This window comes from Rhipicephalus microplus, chromosome X (assembly GCF_043290135.1).
Source record: "Rhipicephalus microplus isolate Deutch F79 chromosome X, USDA_Rmic, whole genome shotgun sequence".
Classification (NCBI taxonomy): Eukaryota; Metazoa; Arthropoda; class Arachnida; order Ixodida; family Ixodidae; genus Rhipicephalus; species Rhipicephalus microplus.
In genome coordinates, this window is record NC_134710.1 from 227,977,942 (window position 1) to 227,991,294 (window position 13,353).

The 13,353-nt window shown below is 44.9% G+C and overlaps 1 protein-coding gene across 1 annotated transcript in view; it reads right to left on the minus strand.

The window, feature by feature from the left end:
• The window catches only part of LOC119187447 (uncharacterized), a 176,597-nt gene extending 163,625 nt beyond the window's left edge, over nucleotides 1–12,972 (minus strand). The window contains exon 1 of the mRNA XM_037435559.2: nucleotides 12,845–12,972. Within this exon, the coding sequence (XP_037291456.1) occupies nucleotides 12,845–12,893 (49 nt within the window). The 5' untranslated portion in view covers nucleotides 12,894–12,972. The remainder of the gene's footprint in view (nucleotides 1–12,844) is intronic.
• Nucleotides 12,973–13,353: the final 381 nt, after the last annotated feature.

Below are 13,353 nucleotides of genomic sequence, written 5' to 3' on the forward strand. Positions count from 1 at the left end.
TTTGATTTATAATAATGACTTGTCATCCTCTCTATCACATTCAAAATATAACTTGTCAAACTGGCCGGTCTAGATGAACCCAACTGCATAGGCCTCTTTCCTGGCTTTAGCGATCGTACTACCTTTGACACCTTCCAACTTTCCAGAATTTTTTCCTTCTTGCCAATTTTTATTGTATACGTCTAACAGGTGCAATTTTCCTTTTTCGCACAAATTAGCAAGTGCAGCGTATGTAACTCCATCTAGCCCTGGTGAACTTGTTGGTTTCACTGAAGACAGCACATATTGAAGCTCATCTGGTGTGAAGCTGTCGTCCAGATCTTATAAAATGACCCCGGGAAACTTCACTACAACCAGCGAAGCCAATTCTGCTGAGGATTTATATTCACTCGTTTGGACGGCCTCTCCATTTCTCAGTACTATATCGAATAATTCTTCGGCAATCACACGTTCGCTAACTCCTCGAGACAGCGCTGGAGCCAATAGTGGTCGCAAATGGACAATGTCGAAGGACGCGCACCATATTCCACAGCTGAGATACGGAGGTAAATTGAGAAAGTGAAGCACATAGATCTTGCCACCTTTTGGTTGAAAGCTTCTGCACTTGGTTTTGCATTGCAGAAGACACTTTCCACTACGGCGTCTCTCATAATCATATGGTGGTTTTGGGACGTTAAACCCCACAAATCAATCAAATCAATCAATCAGCAGAAGACACTTTCTGTGCAACCTTGAAGTCTCCTAAGTTTTCCGACCTGCTGTATATTCTTTCAGATCGGCGTCGTATTGCCCGAAACCACTCAAACTCAGTGTCAACCCCCGCATACTCTTCTGGAATGGGTACTGCACGAGTAGCTTTTGTTGGAAAGTGTTTTATTTTCAATGCATACGTTTCTGCGTCACAACAAGACTCAATATTTTGCCTCTGTAGTTGTCGACAGACAGCCCAAATTGTAATTTTTGTTGTTCAGATACCTCTCGTTTTCTTCAACTTTGGGTGATATATGAATATTGGTAAGCGGTCAGTTTCTCTTGCATCAGCGTCTGTAGTCCAGTCCGCTTCAGCCGGTAATTCATAGGAGCACACAGTAATGTCTAATATGCTGCAGTAGTTATGCTTCCGTGGGAACGTCGGTGAACCGTCATTCAGTATAACTTAAGCGTGGTCTTCGCACATCTTTACTTTAGCATATTTCCTTACATCACAACGCTCACTACCCCAAAATTCACGTCAACTGAAGTACATTCTTTGTCAAAAAGACCTTCTGCCAAAAAATAGTGCTTTTGCCATGTTCATCCATGCAGTGGCCGTTTCAGATTAGTCGATGAGTCGGTGAAGGTGTTTGTAAATAAATATTGCCAACTCATTAAAAAAAGTGCAAATAGTTGTGAAGAAGCACGTCGTTTTCTTCTTGCAGTACAGGTTTTATGATAGAATCATGTTACATATTCCCAGGGTAAGTAAGCAAGACGTACTTCGGGTTCATACGTTACCATTATGTCACTCTTCAGTAGTTAAATGCATACTAAGAACATCCAGTGTGCCACCGCAGGAACCCGCAGTTGAAGTATGCTTGGCCAGCGCTTCGAGAGCGAATGCAGTCTACGTTCGTTTCAACAGGCTCCATGACAACATCACCACTTCGCGTGGGCCCGTCATCACGCCATTTTCAGATCAGACGTCGCTCACTTAGTTGATTGCTTCCTCGTCGGGGTTTGTTGATTGCTTCTCTACTGAGCGATAATCTTTCACAGGTAGAAGTCTTTGCTGGAGCTGCCACACGCTACTTTTTTTTGTTCGATGATTGATAGGAGAGTTCATGGTAAGCCATCAATAATGAACCTCGTGTTTTATTCAACGTTTAGATGAACATCCAGTTCTCAACTCAATCCCTCCAGAGAGGGATCGAGTTGTCCCTGTAGCATTCGCTTCCCTCTACCTCATAAGGTATCGTGCTACAGCCGGCAATGATAAAACATGTATACCGTCCACATGTCTACCATCGAGATACACACAAAAAAGAGAAAAAAAGGACACAAAAGTTTGCAGCTGTTTATTTTCCTCCTCACAAGATATTCTCGCGATCGTGTATAGTCTTTAAACTTTGACTATTTGTTTAAAATAACCGTTTTAGCGCTTGCTTGAGCACTGTACTAATGGCTGGTATGATGTTGTTGTTTGGAAATACGCGCGAACTACACTTGTGTGTTCAGGGAAAGAAGCAACACACGTGAATTTCGTACTACGGTCCAACGAAAAGAGCTCGAAAGACCCGACTTCCGCAACAGGTAGCCCAAAGAAATATTTATATGTGTATTTTAGGTGTGCAAGAAGGATTACGCCTATAAGAGATGAAGGCACAACAGAGGAGAGTATTGCGTACAAGTTAAGAAATGCTTTACAAGCATAACTAAAATTAAGGCCGTATTTTAGTCGCCAAAATTAGTGAACTTCATTAATTACCTATTAGTGAACCTATTTATTACCTATAGGGTGACAGAACAGATAAGTCTTTTATAAACTCAAGAAAAAAAAAAGCTTTGCCCACAGGGTCCTGGAAAAATAAAAAAAATATTATTGACGACGGAGTTGTGCTTAATCCTCAATTAGGTTATTTCTCTGCAGCAAAAGAAAAACTGTTTTAAGACAAGCTGCTAGCAAACGAAAATCGTTATATAGAGTAGAAAAACAGAATGTCGGGAAATTAAAACACAATGGCAGGCTCTTCATGATTGAAAAAAAAAAGTGAAAGTCGTTCAGCGCTACGCGTGCAAAGCCACAAACAGACCCACTAATGGCTTTTCAGAAGCTTTCTGTTCTTATTCTCGACAAATGAGGCCTGGAGTTCTTGCTTGCGTTTTGCATGAGAGCCGGACTCCATGGTTTGTCCCTCAGCGTTAAGTGGAGCTTCGAGAAGATAGTTTCGTCTCTGATGAAAGTTCTCACGTGTTCTCTAATTGATTATTTAGCCTGCTGAGTTTACATTCAAAAAAAAGGGACGTCGAGACGCACATGCATTGTGGGACAATCTTATAATTGCGGTTTTTCTCAGTCGCAACACGACCGCTTAAAAAAAAACAGAAAACAGGACAACCTCAGAAAAAAAAGAAAAAAATAAGTGCTCTTTCATGTCGGAATAAGTAAAAGGGGTGTTCGGCTTTACTTTTTGCTCGAAAGTAAATAAATGTACGTGGCATCAGCGAGAAACGGTGTCGACACAAGATTTTTGCCGTTGAAAACACATTTCATTGCATCCCTGAAAGGCTCAAGGAGATGCGTTTCGCGAAGGAGTTAAATTTGGCTCGGGCATGAGTGACACGCATACATTTCACTCCAGTTAAACGACCTCTGGGGAGTTCTTCTGTTTGCATACAGTTGAGACACGCGTGAAATGAAAGCTTTGTGCTCGGTTATATACTTGCTTTTTCGCTGTAAACTGACGGACAAGTAGACCTTTACACGGGACGGCCGTTCTTGGCGCCGGGTTCGCTGCGAACAGTTCACGTGGTGTTCACATCCATTTACGGACTGCGCCGATGCAATCATCGAGTCTCCGTTTCTCTCACGTGTACAAAACTTCAATTCAAGAGAGCGTCACAAGATTCACTGAAAAAGGATATGTGGGGCGAAAGAAACCAAGAACGAACAAAGCATCTTCTTTTAATTAAATAATGGACGTAACAAAGTACTAACTGGTGACAAAAAGATAAGTTTTAGATAAGATAAGCAAATAAGAGAAACAACATGTAGATGAGCCAGCCCTAAAAATGAAGCGCCAAGACACCTACTTCGAGGTTTCCATGCAAAAAGATTACCACATAAGCATTAACTTTGTATGCTTATAAATTGTTCTAGTATAGCTACTATACCTGCAATGGGTGTGTGTGTGTGGGGGGGGGGGGGTTCCCTCAACTGTTTATCGCACTTTTTTTATTTTTTCAGTCCCTTTTTAGAGTAGTAGCTAATGCCACTTAGGCACCCCAACATTCACTATTAAAAAAAAATCTGGGGCCCTTCTCCTATTGGGAGAGTGGGAGCAAGCGATGCTTTGCGTCTGCATGCCTGGTGACTTAAATATTTAATTCATTGTTTCACAACGCACAATGCTTCCTCCTAATTCTTTTTTCCTTCCTACATGCAGAGAATTCCATTTTCGTCCACGTGCTTCGCAGCGAAACACTTAATTTTCTTCAGGCAACAATGAAGGCCATTTGATTGTTGCATATCCATGCAACAATCAAATGTGCAACACGAAGAGACGTGCGACCACGGTAAAAGATTAGATTGCCATGATCAGAAACGGTTGCTCGTCGACAAGCGCAAGATCGAGATAGCGTCAATCATGAGAGTAAGGCACGTGCAAAATACCAACGATACCGGCGCACTTTCGAGGACCCCATTTCTGTAAGCTCACCAGTGACCGGGCTATTTGCGTACGACAACGCCAGCTCTGAAATGTGTGAGCTGTAAAAGCTTCGCATAGAACGGCTACCTTATCACTAACCTAAGTGGAAAGAAGTGGACTTTGTCATATATAGCGGCTATCACGGTTAAATTGAGCCAATGCTTTAAATTGACGCCCGATATACCGTCAAGCAACAATTTCCTCGCCTAATAAATGATGTGAGTCATATATTTTATCAGTCAAATGGCACTCATAACTTAGTAAGTTAAGATAATGGTTCATATACCATAAATTATGAGGGGGCACGGATCATCGTCTCACCAAGAATCATTACGAATATAATCACAAAGACACATTAAGCAACAAAAGTTTTGCCGGCGCCGAGATGTTACGTACAATCTCATATGCCATAACATCTCATCATTCTGCGTGAGCCGTGTCCAGTTGTGCACGTGGCTTAGTTCCTACTGTCGTTCCGTTAAACAAAGGAGTAAATGAGGCTTGCACGTAGTTGGATGTGTTGTAGGCCCGTGTACTCAGATTTGGGTGCACGTTAAAGAACCCCAGGTGGTCGAAAGTTCTGGAGCCCTCCACTACGGCGTCTCTCATTATCATATGGTGGTTTTGGGACGTTAAACCCCATAAATCAATCAATCAATCGTAGTTGGATGTGGGGGGGGGGGGGGGGTGAAGTGGGCGTAGTATGTCTTACGAAAGCTAGTGCGCTCAGCCGTAGCGGCTACGTTTAGTGCTGAGCACATGCTGTGAATTCGGATCTGAATCGCACACGGGTGTTCGCACTAGCAGCCGCACCCAACAGACGTACGGCGGGATGCACAGTCAATTCGCTTGCCGCACAGGTGATCAACTGGCAGCGCAGGAGACGTGACGTCACGCTGCTGAGGGCGTTTTTGTCGCGCGTCAATTCTACGCCACTGTGATGGATCCGTCACCCTGCCTAAGGTGCGACGCATTTGCCGCTATCACCCTTGACGGCGTCATAAAAAATATTGGAATAATTCATGATTGAACTAATTCATGCTTGAAGTGAGTCATTTATGCAATGTAGCACCCATTTCCGAAACCACTAGTGAGACATCGAGCAGCGATGGAAGGCCATTTCACAAACCAAACAGTGGCACCGGCGGTAACGACGACCCAGCTCGCTTCGCTGTCACGTTTTCTTGTAACATCGAGGCTGTCGAAAAAACCACTCGAACATCTGAATGCGTCGCATAGGAGTACAAGTCTTAATTGTATTAGCAAGTATGAGATCTCTATGATGAGCTCGCGCTTGATCAGGAACGGCGCCAGCGTCAGCCATGTTTGGTCTATGCTTGGAGTGGTGAGTGAATGCGGGCTGTTTCAATGTTTGTCGCTGGTCAGTGATTTGTGGACAATGCTCTTATCATGGTGTGACTTTCAAAATTAAGCATGAGTGTGCATAGCTGCTTTTTTTGTATTCAACGAGGAGGATGTGATTCCTTCAGAGCGTGCATGCCGAGGCACCGGATGAGGGCAGAGTCTGCACGCTGATTGCTCATTTGTCTCTTATGTCCTGGATAGCTGTATACCGCGCACGGCTTCGCACGTCGGTTCGGTCACCGAATCGCACCATGTGTCTCGGGCTTTACCTTTAAAAATGGTTGACTGCAAAAAAAAAAAAAAAGCGGTGCGCAATTCCTATATCACAGGTAAGCTACGGTGGATGGAAAATCGTGGCAGGTGCAGCTAGTGGCTATTTATTTCATGTGGTCTGTCTTTACACATTAGCGTGTTGGAGATCTAGGTGGCGTGCGTTTAAGTTAAAGGTAAGGCGAACCACTCGCTGATATTTTTCCGCAGTGTCCATCACGTGGGCATTCTGACATTTAGTGGTAGCGGTCAACGAATGATCTTGCTGTTTTTTTTTTTTCAGCGCACTGGACCACTTGCTTTGTAATTGATTTTTTTATCTGATTTTTACTGCAATATATACGACATTCAAAAGAATGAACTTTATTTGAAAATATCTTGTAATATAGATTTCTATTGATATCAATACCCGCCGAGGTGGTCTTGTAGTTACGGCGTTCGACTGCTGACTCGAGGGTCACGGTATCAAATCCAAAACTGGCAGCCGCATTTAGATGGATAGAATGTGCTAGGTGGTCCATATGCTAGACGGTCATGTAAGCGCACGTTAAAGTACTCCAGGCGTCCGAAATTTTCGGAGCCCTAAACTGTGATGTTTCTCGTAATCATATCATGGTTCAGGGACGTAAAGCTCCATCTACTATTGTTCAATATCAATGCTCTCCGTTCTAGGAAAAATTATTATGTTTCTTCAAAGGACCTGTTCTAGGGCTAGGGTTGGGATAGATTGGTGTTCTTGCTGGTGACGTTTCGGTTTCCAGATATATCCAGAGATGGCGTAACTGCCTAAATTGCGGACGAAGCGGCAATCGCAAGGGGAACACAGGAAAACCGCGGCTCCGATGTTTCTACGATGTTCGCACTGAATAGAATTGGTTAAATTTTTCGTTCTTCTTTTTGTTTAGAGCATAGTGTCGGCGTGCTTCATCCTTCGTTGTCCCTCATCGCCACCGAGTGAAAGAGCTCAAAAAAAGATTAAAATGTGAAAATGAAAGCACCATGCCGCACGAGTCTGTGTGATGGCACCAGAGTACTTGTAATCTAATTGTGTGCGCTACGTGAGTTACGTAAAAATGCTCGTAGGGGTGTTTTTTCGGTGAAGTTCCTGTGTGAAAAATGAAGAGTTGTCTGTAACTGTACGTACAGCCACGTCCAGGTCGGTGTAGAGCGCACGAACGGCCGGTTTTCGACAGTAGGACATACAGGGACACTAGGTTATTGCTCTGCAGGGTGGCACCTTGCGGCAGTTGCTAAGCCTGACTGCTAATATACTGTCCTGCTCGGCCACGCATGCTCCTGGCACACCACGTAAGTCCCCGCCCCGCCACGGTGGTCTAGTGGCTAAGGTACTCGGCTGCTGACCCGCAGGGCGCGGGTTAGAATCCCGGCTGTGGCGGCTGCATTTCTGATGGAGGCGTAAATGTTGTAGGCCCGTGTACTCAGATTTGGGTGCACGTTAAAGAACCCCAGGTGGTCGAGATTTCCGGAGCCCTTCACTACGGCGTCTCTCATAATCAAATAGTCGTTTTGGGACGTTAAATCCCACAAATCAATCAATCAATCACCACGTAAGTTCCCAAAACTGCCACCAAGTGTCACCCCGCAGAGTGGAACTTAGAGTTACTGTACATGCTACCTTTAGGTAGGGAGCACACACAGCAACTCTACGGGAACTGCTTGTGCGCTCTACACAGGCGTGTACGGGGCTACGCATCCATGTCTCTCTGAAATGGCTTGCCTAAACACATTTTCAAGTGAAAAACGCGGAGAGCTGCACTCAAATTTTCAAATAAAGAGTACCGTAACTGTCGATAATTTTCTTGCCAATATAAACAGTGCATGTGTTTACCTATAAATTAATTTGTTTAGAAAAAGTGGAAAGGTTTATAAAAGTTTTGACCAGAGAGTTGCATTCCTACTTCATTTACATAGCCACTCTGGTGAACAAGTGTAAAACCCTTCTGTGCCAGCTTGATCGGGGTTTTTGGAGATCCTTCGACTGTGATTTTTTTTCGTATATTGGTCGATTGCATTCATATAATGTGCGAAATTTTTTGCGCCATATCGTGTTGCTTTGATATTTAAATTTAGGCATCTATAACGTTTTAGCCGAAGTCTACCTTCTGGTAGACTTGAGTGATACGGCATTAAACTGGAATACTGAAGGAAGAAATATCTTTATCTAGTTTTGCATTCCTGTTTTGTAAAAAAGGGGCACCCGTGGTCGCTTTTGCGGGTACATGCATTATTTACACTGTGATGTACGGCTGGCGTCAGCACCCTCTCACCATAGATGAACACATAAATTATTCCGCTGAAGAAGAGCAAGCATCATTACTCAGCATTAACGAATGGTCGAAAATCTCGCAGAAAAAGAGAATCCCATATTTTAGTGACGTAACGAAAACAGACACTTCCGCAAATATAAACTCAGCGGTGTTCGACGTGCTCATGTTCAATGCATAAAAATGTCCACCTCTCACTTCTCAGAACCCTGAGTAAAACAGTTGGTTGGAAATAGTTAATCGAAGGGCTGTGTTCAGGGGGGAAATGCCCATTGGACGTAAACAAATAAGTACGGTAGCAAAATAATAAATTTTAAACGTGATCTGTGGGCTCGTAAGATTTCGTCCTCTTTCAAGGAGTCCAGCACGGCCACAGATTTTTCTACGTTAACCGTGATTCCGCGAAGCCTTTACTACGTAATGTCCTCTCCTGTATTTAAAATGCTTCCAGCCTGCTCAACTACTCGGTAGTAGAGCAGGACTTGGGCGTTGTATCTGATTCCCTGAAGGTGCTGACGACAGATTCTCACAATGGCCTTAGTATCGTATCGCTCGGGATGCAATATACAGGGTGTCCCAGCTATCTTTCGTCAGAGTTTAAAAATATGCCGGCACACGCAATTACGACGTGGCCAAATGCATGTGGCTGGCCGTTGTCTGGAGTGAATCACCCAGACTTTTTTTGTGTTATGATCAATTGTTTAATTAGACCATTTTAACTAACTTTTGAAAGAACTTTTGAATGAGCAAGTTGTAGATTGGTTTACAAAACGTCCGATCAGACAGTTTTGAACATTATATTTGTTAGTTATTATTGTTTTTCTGCGAACTACACATTTCCACGAAATACAAAAAAAATGTACGACGTGTCAAACTGTGCCTACGTTCCGCGTACGAACGATACGCTTCCTGCACACCAGTTTACGACAGTGGTAAGCAGTCACAGCAGTTATCGCTTTTGTGGCCGATAGCGAAACCTGTTCATCGCGAAGCCACCACCATCGTTACGTCCCTGTCGAGACAGCACAATCGGGCCAATGGTCGTTCGTACGCGGAACGTTAGGGAGCACTAAAATCATCGTGCGCACTTGCGCGCGAGCGGGCTTATCACGTGGTTTTTTTTTTTTTTTTGCATTTGGCAAGCATTTACAGTTAGTAAGAAAACACTAAAAATTAACAGGTATAAAGCTTGAAACTATCTAATCGCACTATCAGCAAACCGATAAACAATTTTTTCATTAAAATGTTGGGCCCATTTTAGTTGCTTAAAACGTTAGCTAATAAAAGTGACATAATTATGCAATCAATCAAAACACAGATAATAGACTGACTCTAGGCAACAGTCAGATACATGCAGTTGATTGCGCCATCATTTCGTGTGTCGGCACATTTTTAAACTCTAGCTAAAGATAGCGAGGGCACCCTGTATATGATTCACATCGGTGTGCTGACGTTATCCGTGCAGTTGACAGCAAGACACAAAGGGGGAGATATCGTGCTTGGTGTGCCGTACGGAGTATGTGATTTTGTTCGTACCTTTTTTCTCTCTGTCTGTCTGTCTCTCTTATTTATTTTTTAGCTTGTTGACTGATTATTGCTTTGACAGACACATGAAAAGTCTGAACCTCGAAAGGCCGTAGAGAGAGACACGCGGATGTCACTTCGTGATCACGTCGGCTTCTGCTGCCGTGAGTTTCCTAAGGGTTGCGAATTTCTCGCCAAACAGTGCGCGTCTGAACGGTTGGACAAATATTCTGCACTGGTCGTTGCCAGCCGACACCACAAAGGACCCGCTCGATTGCGCAGTCAGAATAACACGAGGCAACTCGGCCATCCTGGTTACCTTCAACTAATGCGGCTAGCTGCTAGCTTTCTGTGCCTAACAGCGGCTCGTGCGCTCTGCTGCGCACTTTGATGCAACGTGCGTCAGCTTCTGTGTTGCCGCAGCTGCCGTCCGGTCATCAACGCTCGATGCACAAGTGTTCTAGGCCAGCTGTGCTGGCTAGACCAAGGCTTTCTTGTTTGAGCGTGGAAATTCGTTCTACGTGTGGTGAACAACAGAGCTCAAGTCGTGCGGGTTCTGTTGCACGCTGAGTGCATTAGCATATTCAATTAGAGCTCCTGTACGCTATCGCTGCAGTCTGGCCAGGACATTAGTCGAGTGCCGGCTCGGGCGGAGCGCGCGCGTCGCTGATTTCGTGCCTGCTGTCACGGCCACTTCCATCCAACCAGATCCTGTGTCTCCCCAGGCGCGTTCTGCCTAAGCGGCCCAGCGGTATTAGAGAGGCGTTTTGTGGCCGCCTTGTTTTCACGTGCGCGCTGTCTTTCTCAAACTCAGCAAGGTTTGATGCTACTGCCCCACTGGATGTAGCTTATATATCAAAAACACTGGCATTCCGAGTTGTTTCCTGCGCTGTAGACGCAATATCTGAGCCGTAACAGTAAAAAGTAAACTTTTGTTTATATGCTTTTTTTGTTTCTTTTTGTATACATGAATGCAAAACAAGAAATAAATAAAACAGGTAATCAAATTTGGACAGTCTGCGTAAATGGGTAAATTGGTGCATAGAGATACGATCACCATCATCATTATCAGCCCATTTTATTCCCCTGTAGGATGAAGGCCTTTCGCAACGATCTACAGCTTACCCTATGTTGCGCCAGCTGTTTCCATTTCATGCGTGCGGATTCCTTAATTTTCTCATACCATCGAAGTCTTTGCCTTCCCAGGCTGCGTTTCCTGTTCTTTGATAACATTTCCGCTCCTCTAACTTATCACTGGTGGTGCCCTTCTGTGCACCTCTTTCCCTGAAACGGTGGTAAACATTAACATAGTCGGCTCTTGCTTTGGCAGCATCGTGGCAGATAAATGTATTGCTATTATATTTATCAATTTAACCCGCGCTGAACCACATATTTCAGCTGAAGTTCGACGTTTGAGTGACATTTTTTTTTAGAAACGTCTTCCTATACGTAGTGCAAGCGACGTGCTTAGAAGTAAACTGTAGACGTAGTCCAAAAATTGCCACATTTATTCACTGCCACATATCTGATAACACTGCTTGTGTGAGTACTTGTATTTAATTCTCTCTCTTTCTCTTGCGAGCCCAACGTTCTAATATCTTGCAACTGTTCAATATAAAGATGAATTTTCGCCACAGCATTACACGAAACACACATTCAGTGACATTTTATTATGGACGTTCCTGTTAAAGAAAATTAACATGGTTTAACTTCGCAAATGTATGAAAACTGCGTGAAAGCATCACAGTTGGTATAGCAAACTCTTTTTGTTGTGATTTTGACGTTCGTTAGATGAGTTCATGTTCATCGTATTTCACTATAAGGACTTCTTCATTGATATTCTCGTTAGGCATGCATAGCATTTACCATTCATCTGTTTTCATTATTTACTATATTTATTAACCTAAAAAAGTGTTGTTACAGGTGCATATATTGTCCCACATACCACCGCTGAAATGATATACAGACTAAGTATTTCTTTTATAATTGAAGGCCGCAAACGTGGCCTATTTTGCAGCTTTCACAAAATGCTCTACGCATCTGCGAAATTCGGCAGCCTGTAAGAAACCTTTACGCGACAAATTATAGCTTTAACTTTACAATCACACTTATCATTGAACGGAGAAGATGGAACACAAACTATCGATCCCGACTGCAAGTCACTTTGAGAAATATTCGGAATTTCAAGGATATCTTTTGGTAGTAGCTCACATGACAGTGGCAATATGCGTGCACCCTTCAAGTAGCTCTACAGCTAAATGGCCTATTTAAAGAACTATGCGCGCTCTTCGTTAGAGCGCGTTCATGATAGGCTACAGTTGACACTAGTGCAAAAACTACCCACTTCGTAGCTTTGAAATAGGGAGGCAAAATTATGCCAATATTTTAATGTATACATTAAATGACTGTAGTTATTGTGCCTTGTTCTGTATTTCGCTGCTCACCAGGTTGCCACTAAAACAAACAGTAGCATAAATTGGAAACATTTCGCTTCAAACAGTTTGTTTTGCCACACTAAAGACCACAGTGCAAAGAAGCACGCTTTACAAGAGAAGCAAGTCGCACGTCGAGTTTTGTTCAGGGATAGGGCGGGAGATAATGCGTACATCGAAGAGCATCATTAGCGCGGCACACTTGTCCACTTGTATATCTGAACGAATCAATTGTATAATTCAAATGACATCCCAGTTACTTGTCTGCCAGCTAGTGTCATCGTCAGCGGCGGCGCCAATTAAGTGTCCGGACGACGCGTCACGGGCTGACGTGTGTCGTGCACGACGTGTGCCCTCACGTGCCACGGCCGCGCAGCCTGCAGCCCGGCCGAGCGGTCGCCGAGGGCAGGCTGCGCCGGCCCCGCACGCGGCCTCGACGGCAGCTCACTTGTGGCGCGCGCACACAAGCGGCGACGTGGGTTGCCGGCAGCACGTCGCTGGCCGTGTCGTGACACGCCTGCCAGCTGCCGTGACCGGCTTGCCCGTGCACAATTCTACTTACGGCTTTCGGTGCGCTGCGTCTGTGCTCTCCTGTCGTATTTGGGCGGCATGCCTTTCTAGCCTGGCCGTCAGCTTGGTCCGACCACCATCCTCCCCCTGCGCGACCAGAGCTCTGCCCGCGCATGCGCACTGCACGGCTCTTAGGCGCTTCACGGAGCAGCACTGTTGCCGCTACCAGCGCTTCTCCGCGCGCCGCCCCAACCGAAGCGCCGCCGCCCGAGGGAGAGTGGGTGAGAAAGTCTCCCTAGAAAGAGGGAAGAAAAACTGGTGGCTTCGCCGTCTCCCTCCACTTCGGGACACGAAACACACCCTAGGGTGCTTTCGGGGCAACAGTTGCGCGGGCGTGCGCTTGTCCGTCCAATGTGGGCGTTTTTCTGAAAGGGTCCTGCGTTGAGTAATTGCTCAGACCGGGCTCGTCGAAGGCTGCGAAAGGGAACAGGACAATGGGGAAACTTTTCAAAACGCCGATCGCGGCCTTCTCCGGGCCGGCTGAGAGCCCGAGGAGACGCG